The sequence below is a fragment of the Gavia stellata genome, chromosome 20, assembly GCF_030936135.1.
Source record: "Gavia stellata isolate bGavSte3 chromosome 20, bGavSte3.hap2, whole genome shotgun sequence".
Classification (NCBI taxonomy): domain Eukaryota; kingdom Metazoa; phylum Chordata; class Aves; order Gaviiformes; family Gaviidae; genus Gavia; species Gavia stellata.
The window spans coordinates 4,380,099-4,398,246 of NC_082613.1; the positions used below are offsets into that span (position 1 = coordinate 4,380,099).

Consider the following 18,148-nt stretch of genomic DNA (forward strand, 5'->3'; position numbering starts at 1 on the left):
AGAGGAACCTGCACCGCCACCTCCTTGCCTCCCGAAACAACTACGTGGGTTGGGGTTGAGCCACGCGTCTTGCTTCAGCGAATGCAAATTTCCCACCGCCAGACAAGTGCAGAAGCACCCGGGATCTCCGAAAACCCCACTGACGCCTGAATACGCGGACCCACACCTGCAACCAGGCCACCGTCTGCTGGCTCACCGCAAGGGTAAGTCTGCCGCTAGCAGCGAATGAGCTGAGGTGTGCATGCAGGGAAGGGAAATGAAATTAAAAAAAAAAAAAAAAAAAGCGCAAGTGAGACTATTCAAAAGGGGGACTTTATTTTTATTACACTGGAGCCAGGCGTCAGTGCGCCAGTTCAGCTTTGATACACAATAAATCAGCAAAGCTGTTATTCAGTTTGGAAACCAAGATTGCGGTGGCACTAAAAACACATTGAAAACATTTACTTTCTTCCCTTTTTTTTTTTTCCTCTTTTGTTTTTGGTACAAAAATGGTACAAACAACAATACAAAATATTTGTGCTGTTGACGGTTACAAAATAAGGTTTTTGAACTGGGTTAACGGACGCAAACTGCTTTTGCGCTTCAGCGTGAATACAGCAGAACAGCAGAAGTCTTCCTTGAGAACAACCACAGTCATGCGGGCTGCTACACAGCTTCTCCATCGTAAAAGGAAACATGCAAAATCATAATTAAAATTAAAAAAAAAAGAAAGTGCTCCAATTACACATCTATATGTTGTTGTTGGTTTTTCCCCTATTTGATTTGTAGCTTCAAGCACTAACTACATTATGTACACATTGTGTGAGCAATTGTATATGGGGTTGGTGTGTACTGGAGAGAACTTTTATTTTCCCCATGAAACTGAGTTAACGTTGCGTGGGAGACACCTACGTTGTCTAGCTGCTGTTTTAAACATATGCATTCATCGTTATACAGCATTCCCCCCCCCCCTTTTTTTTTCCACACTTACAATGAAGAGCTCCAAAAGACATCACAAATAAAAGTCCCATATTTTACCTTTAATATGTTTTTTTGAGACTAAACAAAGTTGCAATCTTGGCATATTGTGTTGTACAGACCCTGCACTGACCATTACCATTCTCCAATGCCCCAACATCTACCCTATGTGAAGCAGTTGCAGGCGATACAGCCATCTCCTAAGTCCCACTTACTCCCGGAGGCTGGATTCAGACCTGACTATCCCTCAAAACCTCTTGAAAGAGGCCCAAAGCGGCTCAGCCGCAGGGGAGCGAACTCCCCACCACCGCCTTAAAACCACCAATGGCATCACCTGTTCCAACAAAAAAGGAAAAAAAAAAGGCAAAGAAAACGCAAAACCAGAAGCAAAGCTATGACTAGCACATAGGACACCGAGAAGAGACTTGCCTATTTACTGTCATTGATTACCTGCTGAATCTCCTTGTTGCCTTGCAAAGCATTTCTGTCACTGATGCTTCTCCCTATTTACAGGCTACATAATAAATAGAGCGGACGAGGGCTGCACCGAGGCCGTTGGGGCCATGCTTTGCCGGAGGTGGCCACGGGTACAGCAGTGACATTGGATCTGCACGGTCCCTGGCTTAGGGATGTGCAGTCTTCATGCCAAGGAGGTAGGGAGGCCACGGGAGGTGTCCGGCATGCCCCGGCGCCCTGCGAGCTCACCGTCCCTGTCCCTCAGACAGCGCAGAGAGCTGTGGTGTTGTCCCCCGGCAGTGCTACAGGGTACGGGGGTAACGGGGTGTGACGCCGGTATTCCGGGGATGGGCTCCCCTCCACCTGCCTGAAAGCAAGTCCTTCCCCACCGCCTCGTGGCCTGAAAAAGAGTGGGGGCTCGAATGTGTGAGCACCACTTTAATTAGGTTAAGTTTAATGCTTTAGTTTAGATTGACTAGTCAGAGAACAAGGGTGCTGGTCTCAATGCGCTAACCACTTCTGTGGCCCATAAGAAAAAACGGCGACTGTACGTTGAGCCAAAGTTGCTGTTTCCCCACCCCGGCTCCCTGTAAGCCACTGTTGCCTCCGGCTGCGAACGGCAATGCCATGTCACATCCATGAGGATCAGAGTGGGGGCACAGGGCAATGGCACAGTCACCTTTTTAATGGGACCCCTTGGATTAAGGTCGGTTTTCTTAGCTGGGTTACAAACCGTAAGTAATACTAACATGCCAAAAGGTTCGCAGGAAGTCTATTTTCATTGCTCGATGTGCTCCTCGCTTACCTTCTGCCCGTCCCACTGCGAGGAAAGGGGCCTGACGCTGCTGCTACTTGTGGGGCTGTAAAGCTCAGTGGTGCAGGGAAGAGGACGAAGAAAAGGAAGAGGGAGAGGAGGAGGAGGAAGAAGAGGGGAAGAGGTCCTGCAGAGGGAAACTGAGCAGAACTGGGTCAAAAGACAGTAAATGAGTTGGTCTGATTTATAGGCTTGTGGGCTTGGAATGGCTGGACTGCAAATGCTGCAGAAAAAATATCCGCTGATTTTAAAAAAAAGTCACCAATGGAAACAGGTTGGTTTATTTTTAATCACTCAGTTTTGCTTGACTTAGGTTGCATAAATATTCTCAAAAACCTGAAATGTTTAGACAAGCTGAAGTCGGACAGTGTCTCCTTCACGGCCAAGTAGGAAGCAGCTCCTGTTCGCCGCACGGCCCGTCCCCCGGGTGACTGCGGGGCGATGCACGCTGCCGACCGGCCCCGCAGCAGCCGTCCCACACCGCTGCCATCCCCTTTCCTACCTGAAATCCATCACCCCAGCCAAAGCCGCAGCAGACATCAAGCACCCAGCGCTCTGGAGCAGGGATTTAGCTACCGCTCCTGGGTAAGCGGTGCCAGGTAGATTGCATGGCACGGCTTACAGCAGAGACCCACCTGGCCGGCATTGCGGGATCTGCACGAGCATCCCAGGAGCCGCATGGAGCCAGCAGGCAGCAGCAGCAACCCAATGGATGGGGAACCATCGGCATCGCCCCGGCCCTCGAGCCGCATCCTTCTCCTTGAGCCGGTGATGAGGTTACGGTGATGGACACAAAACACTGACGGGTGGTCATCAGCGAGAAACACTAAGTGCATTTTTATTTTTCACTACTTCTGCTGTGACTGGGCAGCTTCTGCGGAGGCGCAAAGCCCAGACGGTGAAATACTCCAGCCCGTGGCTTTTCCACGGAAGGGGAAGACCCAAGACTGCCTGTGGGAGAAGAGCAGAGGCTGCAGGGCAATGCAGCCCACCCGCGCCAGGCGGCTGGAGGCCAGGGGCTGCGAGGTTTGCCGCAGGGCAGCCCGGAGGAGCGGGACGGTATGTGGCAGAAGCAAACTAAGACTTTCACAGTGCTCACATGAGATGACCGAGTTCCCAACTACGGAACAGGGATTTGGAAACGCGTCAGGTGCCGGCAGTTTGCCAGGCACTGCGCTTCGTCCCGGCTGAGGTACGTGCTGCCGGCCCGCGCCTGTGGAGCAACGTCCTCGCCTTGCTGCTGCCATCGGAGCCGTCCCTCTCCCGAGGTCCGAGCCATCGCTTCCTGGTTTCCTCAAGAAACTTGGGTGAGCGTGTGTTCGCTCTCCGAGCCGTGAAAGGACAAACTGACCCATCGACTGACCGACCGACTGACCGACCAACAAAAAAAGAAAGATCGCATCCTTGGTAGCTAATAACATACCGGTAACGTTGGAGTCCCCTCGGGCAGACTTTTACCACATTCCACTTCATACAAGACACATTTCAAATGCTCATTAATTTACAGAAATTGCATTTTATAGAAAATATGATACAATGAAATATAAAATGCACTAGGAGCATTTCAAAAATCTATAGAGACGATCTTGCAGCCTAGTATACCCTCTGAAACGACGTCCACTCATCACCGCAAGCTCTCGTCCTCTCATTCTCCCGCTCTCTCGCGTGCACGCGCTCGCTCCCCCCACCCCCCCTTTAACTCTTAGCATTCAACTTGAGAATTAATCGAGATATCAAAAAAAGCGTGATTATCCCCTGGATAATCACCTTCCAATACTGTGCACATTCTTGGATTTAAATGAAAATATATCTAAGCACTTTTACAAGTTTTAGCGAACCCACTGCAAAATCGTCTGCAGAATATAAAACACAGGTAATCCAAGATTTCATAGCACATTAATTAAGTGGCTCATAATCCATTAAATGTGGTTTATATTACACATCCATGCAGTCTAAATCATTTTACAAACATTAGACATAAACCCACTAGTCCAAATCAGTAAAGGAAAAACGTAATATAAAAAGCTAATAACTATTTGTTATTGGTTAAACTGACCCTACATATAAACTAGGTAGTATGCTACCATTTATAATACTGATGTTGAATTACGCCTGGATGCTGCAAAACCTCTTGCTTACTTGGCAATGCTTGAGCATATTAACCACAAGATACTTAATAGGCCTTCGTTGCACTTCTTCTCCAAAAAAAAACATTTACTACAGATAGCAGCGCCTACCCATCAAAGAGAAAGGACACACATTAGCTGAGTTACACGATGTTGTTGAGCTTTGGCTACTAATGCTCCAAGGCATTAATATTGTACTAGACTAACTTCATACTTACGGATGGCAAAAGTGCTGATAAACTCTTCCTGCCCTTAGCACTGCCCCGGCCTCGAGCGCAGCCGCTGCACAAACCCCTGCCCTTACGCGAGGGAAACAGCGTCGGCTTTCGTGCTAGCGGGCGTCCTCGGAGATGCGGGACACCGCCACCTAACCCAGCTAGTATTTACATCACTGAAGAGGTCGTGGGAGCCAAAACACACCGATAGCATGAAAACAAACAAACGGGCCTTTGGTCATTTCATGATTTACTTTGTCGGGTTTAGGCAAGGGCTGTCGGAGATTTCTGTTGCAATAACCAAAGGCTTTATCAACGCTATAGTTCTATGCAGCTACATTGAGTGTGACCAGGTGACAGCAGAGCCCCCAGTCGGTATTTTGCATCTGGTAACACTGAATTATATACAACATGATGACTAGTTCACCACCTGCTGAGGCTTAAAGATGGCTGTTAAGATTTTGACTCAAAACATCTCTCCCCCAACCCCGACCCCCCATCCTCTTCCACCCCGGAATGAGTCACCCCCTTAAAAAAAAAAAAAGGCAAAAAAGAAACAATCTCCACAGTTCCTTTTTGTTAACTCCTTCCCAGCTAGAACTGGCCTAGGGTCACAGGGAGTGCTGCCCAGGATGGTTGTATGTTTGTTTTCATCACTCCTGAGATTGAAGGGAATCTGATACATGCACCAAAAGGCACTTTCAAATATATATATATATATATTTTAAAAACAGTGCTTCTGTTCTAAGAAATTCAAGTTAAGACAGAGTGCCTTTCACTCTCTTTAGTCATAAAGCAGATAAACGAGCAATATCCCAGCTGACATTAAAAAACCAAACCAAACCAACGAAAAAAAACCTGCAGCAGAGACAAGTGTTCATGCGAGACAGCTCAATATTCTAAAAAAAGAAACTGGAAAGGAAAAAAAAAGGAAAAAAAAAAAGAAACCTCCTATATCACCACTAAAAATAACAATACAGTCAGCAGGGGATATTAATTAAAAAAGCTGCCACATCTGTACAGTTCTTGCTTCTGCATCGGCTCTTTTTGTTAATGTTGTTGTCTGTGGGTTTGTTTTTTTTTTTAAATTGTTTTTTTTTACTTCTTTTTTTTTTTATTTTAAATAATGTGAGGTCAGTTTAATCTTCCTCGCCTCCCCCATACATGTCCGCCAGTTTCTTGAACCTGGGCCCCCAGTCGTTAAGGTAGTCGTAGTCCTGGTCCCCGGAGCTGGAGGAGTTGAGGGAGCTGACGGAGCCGGCGGTGGAGCCGCTGCCCTCGTAGTCGAAGACGAGCAGGGAATCGTAGGGGGGGGCCGTGGGGTCGTTGTCCGCTGCACGCAGGCCCTTGGGGGGGCAAACACACGGCGTTAATACCCGCCAAGGGGTTTTAGGGTGATGGTGCTAAGGAAGGGTGTTTGGGTGAGGGTCTGGGCTGGTGGCATGCTTGGGATCCCTGCAGCAAAGCTGAAAGAGGGAAGATGGGAGAAAATGAGGGTCCTGGGGCTTCCTCATGCCCGGCTGCCCCCAGCAGAAGATTCACCAACTCCCAGCGCCTCTGTAAAAGAGCCGGGTGGAGTGGGAGGGGAGTTGTTTCCAAGGATCCAGCCCTGGATGTGGAAAGCTCTCAGTTCTGGACAGCGTGCCCTTTCTGGGGTTGCCTGTTAAGATTTCCAGCTTGGCTGCTGAAAGCAGCAGCACCCTTCCTCTCCTACCAGTAACCACCACTTTGATGATTTTGATTCCTTTAGGGGAAAAAAAAAAAATCACTCTTAGCAAAATACGCCCTTTCCTCTGCGATTAGGAGAGACTTGGGGTGTGAAATCCTGGGCAGAGTGTTGGGAAGCATTGCTGTTGTGTGGATTGTGGGCAGCAGTGTAAGCAGGCCACAAAAATGGCCTTGGGATATGGAGAAAAAGAATTGCTTTGCTGTAGCCCAGCGTCAGGAGAAGCCTCGTGGAATAGACCTGAGACAAAGCAAAATATTCTGCACTCACACCTTGGGAAACCCCAGTCTCGGCGTGGGGAGATGGAGCAGGTTTTACTGCAGTGAGTAGCAGCTGAAGTGTGTGTAAGAGTGAGTCTTCACGTCCATGGATGTGTGTAAATGTGTGTGTGAAGGATGGGCAGGAACAAAGGAAGAAGAGATTTTAATGATGAATACAAGAAAAAGTGCAGCAGGAAATGGATATAATAATAGAATTAAATTGCTATAACATTTATTTTTCTGACTTAGGAAATGGATAGTGTGTTTTGTCTCGGAGGAAATAATGCATTGATTGGTTTGTAACCACTCAATCACTCAAAACTAAAAATGAGGTAAGAAATGCTAAATGGATAGATATTTGTACAAGCAGATAAAGGAGCGGTAATCTAACATAACATAAAGAAACCCTCTCTGATCTGAGATGAATCTCTCTGTTCTGCAAACTCTTTGAGGTTTTAGACCAAATAGAGCTTACTGGGGGAAGACAAAGACTGGTGAAATAATTACAAGTCCAGGAGCCACAAATGGCTCCGTCGGCTTTCGGCAAACCACGCAGATGCCTTCCCACTGCCTCCCCCACGGCACTCCTTTGTGCATGTCCGGACAATGATTTTACTGACCGCAACTGCAATATTCATAGTACTCCAAGAGAGAGCAGGATCAGGTTATACTGCCCAGATGCTGAAAAGTGTTGTGTTTGTGATATCCACGAGCCAGAAATCTTAGGCTTTTTGTTTGCACTTCGGCTTTTTACAGGCTCGGTGCCTTTATTAGGCTAAGTCCTGCATCCCTTCCTCATGCCAATCGTTCCCCTGGCTTTGATCAGACTCCTCATGTGAGTAATAGCATCACTTGGTCCGTGCAGCCAGGAAAACGTTGCATAGCTGATGCTGCTGGCTGCTCAAGCTTTTAAGATGTGACACAGGACACCCTACAGAACATACCTCATTAATAAAGTCACCAATATCCCCTGGATGTGGGATTACTGGTCTTATAGGATACTGTGGTTCAGCACCAATAGGTCTTTCATCCACCCTTCTGACTCCAGGTGTCTTGTTCAGCACGTGATCCATGGTCTCTGGCTGCTGGAGCTGGCTTAAATCGTAATCCTGTGACAAATGGGAAGGCACAGAGTGAAACCAAGAGCTTTTCGTTCAGATCGTCTACTCACCCAATGTACAAACAAGACGCGGGGTCTAATCCTATTTCAGCTGAAGTTCGATGGCAAATCTTATCCCTGGGTATGTAGCACCTCTAACTATCTAAATTACAGATGAACCTGACCTCTGAGTAGCTCATACAATTGACCTCCTAAGATCTTAAAAAAGAAGTTAAATCAAATATTTAAATACTTTCTGAATATTTTACATGGTGCCTAAATCTTTGGGATAAAAAAATTGGCTTTGGTTTGCATGTGCATAGGTATGTGCATAACTTTTTGATGAAATACATAATAGAATGTAAAGACACAACGTTGGTAGATGTATTCTTGCAATTGCATTTGCACAGAAATAAAAACATTAAAATGTGTATTGCATTTATGCATGCAGGCCTTTCAAAGTAATTATGTTCTTTCCGCTCGTGAAAAATCCCAACAGAATAGGTTTCTATCATGGAATGAGAACCAGGTAATATTTCATTAAAAATGTATTCATGTAGGTAATGGTGTTTTGCTGCTCTTCCTTTGCTGTTATTTTTAACGAATCCTTTCTAAAATATTTAAGCCTACAGTGTAGTTGCCTGAAACCAGATACTTCAGCCAGTTTGACTGCTTGTAACAGTACTTTGTTCTACCGGTAAAACTATTCTTGTGCTCAGATAGGGATGATTGAATCTCCAGGAGCAATATTTATTAATAACTTGTCAGTGACAAGAAAAAAGAAATGCTAATTGCAAGGATTTTTCCATTGAATAAGAGCTTCACAAGTTTTGGGCAAAGTCCCTGCCTCGGCTCCCCGGCGGTGGCTCTCGCCAGGCTCCCCCGCTCGCTGTCGGACGCCACCGGGACCTCCACGGCGGGACGTGCTGCAGTGGTTTTTCTACTCCTAAAGCACCAGCCCCAACCATGGACCTTCGGACTCACTGACACCAACCAGGCGCACAGCAGCCTCTGCTCAGACGCATGAACCATGCAGTCCATTTAAGCAAGCAAGAATAAAGCCATTATATGATGCAGAGTCACATAATTTGAGAGCATCATGGGCTCTTTACTTGTGTTAGGTAGGAATAAAAAAACAGCGACTTAAACATGAGAGACAAAACTTCACTATTTTAGCTGAGGAAATACATCTGTAGCAGAGGGACAGCACATCCCAGGAGTGCAGGCCAGGGAAGTTTTCATGCAACATCAGCATTGGTGTCTGTAAGAAGAAGCCACTGCATAAAAGAGTTGACGCATTCAGGCAGACTGTGGCTTAGGGCTCTGTCACCAAGCAAAGCTTTGCCACTGTACGCTTTGCGGTGAAAAAGAAAATCCCCAAATGTATTTAGACATTTCTCACAAACCATGCCCAGAAATTAAAAGAAATTAAAGGCACATTAGAGACGATTAAGTAAATGCAGAGAAAGCCCACAGAAGCTCTAGGCTCAAGCAAGCCACGGCAAGTGCCTGCAGCCACAGTTCTGGGAGAGGGTGGTAGCTGCTAGCTGGTTTTACTAAGGTTTCTGATGGGGAATGGTAAAATACACAATTTTAATGAGCGAAATAGCAGAAATATTGTTTGAACACAAGTGTCAGTAGATTGATTTATAGTCCCTCCCCATGAAGCTGGCCTAGGGGGTAGCAAAATCCACGTAGCACCGGCCTCCCTGCACGGTCCTGTTTGCACAGGAGAGCGTCCCGGTGACACGCTGGTCCTAATCTGGCTCTCACCGATGTCCATGCCACACTGGGGAAGCCAATAAAGCTGCCTGGGCATAAACAAGGGCGAACACAACCCTTTGCAAGTACTTTAGTGAAAATGATGTGGTTTCTGCCTTTTTGAGAGTATAGATTGCACATTGGCTCCTTGGCCACAACCTGTGGGCTCTTCTCACCTGGTCTTCCTCTCCACCTCCCTCTTCATCATACTTCAGAATATTGTCCCTGACATCGTCCTCGGGGTCGATCAGGAGCTGCTTGGTGTGGCGCTCCTTCTCCCGGCGTTTCATCCACACCACGAACAGCAGAACCATGGCTGTAACGGAGAAGAAGCGGGGTGAGCCGGGATCTCACACGGCGCGAGGCCAAGCTGCGTGTGTCAGAGTGTGGTGGCGTGTCCTAACACTTCATCTGCCCTCCTCCACCATGGAGAACCTCACTGGTTGCTAGTAAGAGGAATGAAATTTTATCCTATTGCATGTTCTAATTTCTAAGGGAGATATCAGTGAGAGCTGTAAATACTGTGACAGGCCTCCATCACAAACGTTTCTTTAAGATCCATCACGAATGCTGACTGAGCTGATGTTTATCAGAAGTCAAACACACAATCAAAGGAAAAGCAAACAGAAAGTGTGAAAACTGACACTTTCTGAAAATATTTGATCTAAATCCTGAATTTTCAGGATTAGATTTCCACTTTTATTTTATTCAGGGGCATAAAATAAAGGTGGAGGAAAGAGAGCTGCAGAGGTGCTGAGAAGCAAAGAGGTACAGATGACCAGCACCTTTGCAGGAGCGGCTGTTCCGCCAGCGTGACACAGCGATGCCTGTTCAGGCCGCGAGCCCTGGCCATGGCAGTCATTTTGCTGTTGTCTGCAGTATGCCACGCAAGACTGGTTTGGGGAGGGTGGGTAATACTGGGACACATAATCTGATTTGGGCTCACTTATACTCTTTTTTGGTGAGTGAGGGAGGCTTTCTACACTTGCAAGATCACATTAGCTAGGACATTAGCATACGCATTTGGCCATCGACTTGCAAAGCAGATCTAAGATGATTTGAAATCCTTTCAGAGAGCAGGGCTAGCTTTGCAGAACAAGGGAGAGCAAATCTGGTAGCACACAGCCAACCTCCTCAGGCATCAGCATCTACATGCTGGTTTATCTCTCTCAGTAAAGTAACAGAGAGAGCTGAACAGTTCTTGAATCATGAGAAATTTTCCCCCACTTAAACAACTTTACCCAAAGGGAACGCTGCTCCACAACCTCCTTCTTCAAAGGGCCACCCACGTCCCAGAGGCTGTGTGCTCCCTGTGACATACCACATGGAAGTTGCTCTGGGAACTTAAGCCTCCACTAACATAAGGCAACCAGATCTTGTCTTCTTCAAGAACCTGTTAATATGTTAGTTTTCACTTTCGTTCTCAGTAGCTGCAAATAATGCCATCAAAAATGAATTGAGCCTGAGCAGCTGATGCAGTTACACCTCCCTGTGTCTGCTTTCCCTCCCTTCTCCAGGCGAGCCACACAGGAAGCTGTGACGGGGCCAATCTGCAGGAGAAGGGAGAGATGGATGGACAGCGGAGGTGGGAACGTGTGGCCCAGGTTCACTTCACTTAGGTCAACCCTTGACCATGCCAAAACAATGCAGCCAACACAACCGACCCCAGGCAGGATGTAAGATCCCAAACTCTCTTTGTGTTTTTCAGCTGCATAAGGAGAAGAAGCAACTGCTGTTCCCCACTGTCTCACACTTTGCAGGGTTTTCTTTCCCTTTGCCTCTTCATGGAGCCTTGGCGTCACTTCACCGAGGGCAAGGATGGAGAACAGACCAGACCCTGGGGACACGGGTGGGCAGCCCAGCCTGCAGCCCCACTGCGTGGGGAGGTGGTTAGGAGGATCTGAGTTTTTCCTCCCAGCACCAAAGCGTTTATACCCAACAGGAATTCAGTGAAGTGAGCAGAAGAGGACCGGACAGCTAATTACTGCCATTGTGTGCCAATTGGCTGCCATCCCTGCCTGCCAGCTAACAGAATTGTTTTCAGATAGTTCAGCATTTCTTTAATGCTTATCCCAGATCTATTCAAGAGAGAAAAAAGAAAAGGAAAGAAAATGTAACTCTTATCTGCAATATAAAACCTCAGCTATTTAGCAGACTATTGAAGTCCTTTTCTCCTTGTTCCTTTTCAAGTCTCTCACAACAAGATACCTGCCTAGTCCAGAAAGACAATATTATAATGGTTACCAGGGTTTATCTTTTTCTTTCCTTTTTTTTTTAAACGCTACTTTTTCATGCACTTGTGGAAAAAACTGTGCCATTAACGCCTTTACAGCTACCTTGAAAAAAAAAGACCTTCAAAGTGTCAATAGCGGATGTAGTGCACTCTCCTTCCTTTTATTCACTCTGCAGAATGGGAAGTGCTATTACTGCTGTTAGACCCATTTTCACTCTGCATGTAGTTTTCCTTGAAATCTATTGTCTTCACCCTTCACAATTTTTTATTACATTGCTCTTCTAAATGTGTTATTCGTGCAGCTAATACATCAGGTATCAGGAAGAAGAAAAAACCTTTGAGCGAAGGTAAAGCCAGAAACCTCCTTCACCTGCGCAACCTCAGGTCTGTCCCCTTGCTGCTTCTTCCTTTTAAAGCCATCAAACTTTGACCTGCTGACTCTAAAATGGACAAATAGCACAAAAAATCCTGCATCTGCCTTTTTCCAGGCTATTGTTCAGAGGTCACGATATAAAACAGACAGAAAGGAGGCAAAACACTGGAAGGATGTAACTGGAAAACTGCTCATCGCAAATTACATTTTTCATCACTGATACAGTGCTTTGCAGCTCTTGAAGATAAAAAAAAGTCAATTAGAATTACAATGAATGTAAAAATAAGCTTTTGTAATAAAAACCATAATTTAAAATGGGATAATGTATCTGAAAATGAAAAGAGGAATCTCTTACATCAAATGTCCTTCAGCAGAAGTTAATTTCAGTCAATAGGATTTTCAACTGTTTAAATCATATTTTAGCACTGGATTTATACGAAAGCAGCAAAAAGAAGTCCTGTGTTTTATCACCTCTGTGGCTTCCAGTGCAAACTTTTAGCCCCCCGGCAGCAGCACGCCTGCACGCCCCAGCGTACCACGCGTGACGGGACCGAGGAACACCAGTCGTCTTCTGGGTGCGCAGCTGGGGTGCATTCGCACCAAATGCCCTTGCCGAAGGGACCAGACTAAAACATTTTGCTGCTGGGACCCCACACGCAGTGAAGGACAGAAATTGCACATCCTGGCTATGCATGGGGATGCTTCCACCGGCTCAGAAGGGCTGGGTGAGGAGCGGGGACTGCAGGGCCACAAACACTCGGTCTTCTTGCTCGCTCTCCAGACTGATACGGTAAATCAATTATACAACAATATATTCCCATCGCTGGCCCAGGAGGGTGGATGTTTGCCCAGAGATGACCCATTCTCTTAATGTACCATATCGCATCCACATTAGGTGACATTTGTAGCATACGTCGCTCTGTCTGCTCTCTGTTTAAACACATTGGGGGTAAATATTAAATGTGATTTAGCACCATAACTCCCATTAGCTTTAATGGGAGTCCCATGGTTTCATCCTGTGTTTCTTGATGAATATTTACCTCATTGTTCATTTCAGCGCTCATTTTTATCTATTCCTACTGTGCCAACTCCTGCTTGAAGTTATAATGATATCATTTTTATTTTTAAGTGTGTGCACACATGGTTATTGGTAATGCTCATGAAAGCCCAAGTCTAACAGCGTTGCTGGGCAAAAGGGATGGCTTTGCCTCGAGCAAAGGGATGGACAGCCCTTCTCTGGGATGCACCCTCCAGTGCTCCTGACAAACTGGGCATCCTTCCTCTAAAAACACTCACAATCCACCACGACTCTCCAATCTGTTGTCATTTTACAAGCAATGGGAGTAACTACCATTCTTCTTTTCCTTTGAACAACCAGAAAACTCCAGCTATGCACCGGGTCTGGCAGGGACTAGCCAGACTCTCATAACCAGTGCATCTGGTACTGGGAACCAGTATATCCGCAGCCAGCCAGGGACCTGAGAGCTATGGGGGAGCCTGCCACAGGATTTTGGGTAAATCCTTCAACTTTTTCCTGCAAAATGTGGAGAATCGTATCGCACTCACTACCTACAAGACGTTGTCAGGTGTAATGATGTTTGTAAAGCTACTGGAATCTTAGAAAGAAAAGTCCGATGCACACAGAGAGTACTCTAGCTCGTTTTGCTGACACTGCAGTGAAGGAGGTTTGAATGCAGATGTGTGAACCACCCGCTGCAGCCCAAAGCTCACGGCTCTGTTCTTTGCACGGAGCTTGCATGGCCCTTGAAAAATACCACATATAGAAATGGGGTAACAGGGAACAGGATGGGAAACATGATGTCTCCCAGCAGCGTCAGCCCCTGCGGTACTTACTTAGTAAAATGATGATGCAGATCAAGATGGCGATGATGGCACCCGTGCCCAGCCCCGCTGCAGCCACCGCCCCGATGGTGGTGCAGTCGCCGTTCTCATCGCATGGGCACACCTTCACTTTGATGATGGATGTGTTGTACAAGGGAGGGTTTCCTGAGTCCGTCACGATGATTGGCACATCATACACACCCGCTTCCAGGTACATGATTCGTAAACTAAGCTGGGCGTAATCGCCTGGAGAGACCAAGACAGACAGACAGATGACAGACACTCCGGTAGAGCCTTGCAGCCACACTGGTACAGGCAGGGCTCCTCTGCCAGAGCAGTCTTCTGAGTCCTGAAGAAGAGGCTATCAACAACACACCTGGGCAGGACAGCTTCAGACTTCTGCCCTAACAGTTTGGTCAACAATCAGCCCGTGTTTTGCAAAATACTGTGTGTTTTCACTGTTGCGCTAATCTACCATGATGCCGTTAGCAAATTCAGTTGCATGTGTTTAAAATGGCATGAATGCAAACACTAAAGCATGGATGATGCTCCCTGGGTCTGGGCTGTCCCTGGCCACTGTGCGGGCTCTGTGCTCGCCCACTCTCCCACCTCAGGGTTTTTGGGAAGCCCGTTGCCCGTCGATGACATGCTCAGCCAGGCAATCCTTCTTGTGTTCCCTCCCATTGCGATACAAGAGCTGGGGGACTGAGCCCCGCGCTGCGAGGGCGCAAGCCGTTGCCCCTGGCCTGGCAGAGGGTGCCAGACCTCAGCGAGAGGGACCAGCTTGGAAGCCAAAACCAGCCCATGGCTCCATGATATTTTCCATCCTCTGCTGAAACTACCCATAAAAGGAGCAATTAGGGCCATTTGTGGTTGCATGCCGCAATATAAAAATCCTTCACATCCTGGTAATCTTCACACTTACCTAGCCCTCCTGGTTCCATGGTAAATTAAAAGGCTGCCTTTATGCAATTATGGTCAGAGAAATGAACATTGATCCTGATTGTGGCTTATGACAATTACTCTGGAACATAAGGAAGACTGATAATAGCTTTTTTCCCCTTGGCCATTATGGATGATTTATACTCTGTTCACTACTGATAACTGTTCATAATTATGAACTGCATTAAAAAAAGCCAAGTGCCAAGACTCTTAGAGTTATGCTGCAGGTCTGATACAAATCATTTCTGATTAACTATCTTGTCTATAATGTCAGCCATAATGTGCTTTAAAAAATAAAAATCAGATAAAAAAGTAGGAAAGTTTGGAAGTTTGAAACCGCACGTGGCCTCATTAGTGAATCAGAGTCCAAATGTCCTCAGGATTGCCTGCCCCATTTACCATTCAGCCGTGTTATGGTCCAGTTCTTCTTCACTGCAGATGGCACACTTGGCAGCTCGAAGACAAAGGGCCCAATGTTTGGATCGATGTCAGCATCCGCGGCTGTTATGTTGATGACATTCAGGTTTGGCTTTTCACAGATCTGTGCCTCCTTTGGCAGGAGCTCAGGAGCATTATCGTTGATGTCGATTAGGTAGATCTGCAGAGTGCCAGTACCGCTTGCGGGGGGTATACCTGAACGGGAGAGGCAGAGCCGAACATGGACCGATGACCATCACTCGAGAAGCAGCGGGAATGCCAACACTGTGGACCAGACCCCTCTCTGCCTTCCAATTTTAATAAACCAGGATTTTCACCCTCCCTCCTTGGACGTTATCAGGGACATACTGCACTTTCATGGTCCCTTGCTTTAAGAGGTATTATTAAAACTTCCCCAAGCCTCCTAACGTTGCTGGTTTTCACTCCTGCAGAACATGGAGGTTGAGTTCTGCAGATTTGTAGCCTACAGCAATGTACTTAGTCAAACTCTAAAAATACAAGGCGGTGATGCCAAGCTGCTAGTGCAAATTTTGGTAATGGCTGTTTTGAAGAGGAAAAACCATTAGAAAGATAGCTAACACGAGGAAGAAGAGGGCTTGGAGGGAAAAAAAAGTAAGTAGTGTAATCTGTTGGTCAGGCGGTATGAGCTAACCATCACCAAACATGTTGTGTGATGCTACTAACCCATGACAGCAGCAATATGTTCCAATATACAGTTCTTCATCCTTTCTACATTTGTCCCAACCAGCAGGGATGCCGCAGCACAGCAGTCTCGGTCCTCCAGCCCCTTATTGATGAAGAGCCACATTTGTCTGACTAATGACCACTTAACAGAAAGTAATACCTGCCCTGGAAAGAGCAAACAGCCTTCCCAGAAATGGCACAGTATTTTTAATTTCTCTCCCCACACATACACGTGGCAGTTCCGTGTTGGCCTGCCCACCGCCTCCCTTCTCAGGCAGTGTTGCTTAGGCAATTCTTTTTAAAGTTTGCGTTTTCAGTCCTGGCTCTTGCTCTCAGTGCTGGATATAAAGCTACACAAATCACTTCCCCACTAGGCTTTCAAATGTTGCTTCTGCTTCCACGGACTTTGCTTCCTACATTCCTTTCTCATTTCTGCTCCATTTTTCAAGGGAGCCTTGAAAACTCTGAAGGAGCCCTGAAAATCCTTCTTTCATGGTTCCTACGTAAGCTCTTCAATCATTGATCTCATCCTTTCATCTACTAAGCACGGGGTAGGTCTCCCTCTAAAACAATGTCTTTGATCAGCCTTGAAAGTTTCTGGAGAGACAGACAGCCCATCAGGATACTGAGGCTGAACACGAAAACTGACTTTCGGGACCATGCAAAGATTTCACTGTTTTCACGTTACCCAGAATATCTTCTGGGATGAATGCAAGGCCCACACTCTAACCTCTGAGACAGACTGAACGCAAACTAGCAGTCCTGAGAGGCACTAAATGGCATATGGCTGAAATAACCTGCAATTGCTGCGCATACAAATGTGGTTTTGTAGGGCTGTTGGGTATTGTTGGGCGAATGGTTCCTGGCATTTTTGGTTCTTTGTGCTCCTGAGTGCAGTTCTGGAGCAGTCTCAGGAGAAATGAAAAATAAACAATTTTTTAAAGTCCAAGTACTACAAACCATGGAACATTTCAAATTATTTCAGCTGTCTTATGGGGAGAGAGCAAGGACGTGGAGAGAGCAGGTATTGATGTACTACAAAGGATCCTTGGACTTCTTGCTCAAGAGATGAGGACTACCATAGCACCACTGACTCCAGTGGAGAAGATGGTCCACTCCCTGAAATTAAGATTGAAATACTAATGACAGTATTTCAAAAGAAAGATGAGTATACAACTGCTACATCTACATTTAACTGTTACATTCTCCATCATTGCCTTTTTCATAGTGCCAGGCTCCACACTTGTGTAGACACAGTGTGATCCAAGAGCCTCTCTCTCCTGGGAAACAGGGCTAAAAATATGCTGTTGATTAGGATTCCCCTTTTTCCCCCCTTACACTGCAGCCAAGACTCTTAAGGTGAGTATCTCTGCCCTGTAGCCCAGGGAGAGAAAGAGAGCATATCCAAGGAGTGTTTGGCTAAACAACTTCTTTGTCATATACTGAAAACAGCAAAACGAACTTCAAGGAAACAAGATGCTGCTGCTTCTTCAAGAAAGAAAGAAAAATCCACACCAAAACCCCTAACCCAAAGCCTTTCTTTGATAAGTATGTGATGCCAGAGAACCTGGAACTTGGGAGAAATGTGGAAAGAGTCTATTAGCCTAGATGAAACTTCAGCTGTTACCCTAAGCACTCTAGACAGAATTTTAAATAAGGTGTTGCTTTATATGCATTTTAATGGCTGCGATATACCAGTGATAGATTAATTTTTCAGAATAAAGAGATTTATCTAGGTCCTCACTTTCTGAGCTGCTGAATGATGGATGTGGAGGTGCTGATGCACTGCAGCATCAGCACCGAAGCCAAGGAAAGGGGTTAACTCCAAATCACGTTGTACTAAGTGCCCGGGATTTGCAAGGTCAGATGGTGAGGATTAGTTTGACGGGTTCAAGCTCTACCACTGCTTTTGTGAATAGCTTCGGCCAACTCATTTGACCTGTTTTGCCCTGCAGGTCTTGCAGATGATGCCCTTGAGATTATTTTGGATTTCACTGCCCTGGCTGCCTTCACAGAGGGGAAGCTTAGGATGGGGCTGTGGGACCACACCAGTCCTACCATTGATGGCACAAAGAAGGGGCAAAATTTGCTTCTTGGTACTGCTACTCAGCATGGAAGCTCTTCCATGAGTTTGCCTTGCCCCTGTGACCCAGGATGCAACGACCGAAGTGAAGCCTGAAACCCCAGAGGAAGCAAGTTTTCATTAGACCTGCAAGCATCAC

The 18,148-nt window shown here is 46.4% G+C and overlaps 1 protein-coding gene across 1 annotated transcript in view; it reads right to left on the minus strand.

Moving 5' to 3' along the window:
* Positions 1-5,707: 5,707 nt before the first annotated feature.
* Positions 5,708-18,148, minus strand: part of CDH4 (cadherin 4) — a 464,357-nt gene continuing 451,916 nt past the window's right edge. Inside the window, exons 12-16 of the mRNA XM_059827099.1 lie at positions 15,204-15,437; positions 13,875-14,108; positions 9,591-9,730; positions 7,499-7,663; positions 5,708-5,914 (exon numbers count right to left, since the gene is read on the minus strand). Coding sequence (XP_059683082.1) covers positions 5,708-5,914; positions 7,499-7,663; positions 9,591-9,730; positions 13,875-14,108; positions 15,204-15,437 — 980 coding nt within the window. The remainder of the gene's footprint in view (positions 5,915-7,498; positions 7,664-9,590; positions 9,731-13,874; positions 14,109-15,203; positions 15,438-18,148) is intronic.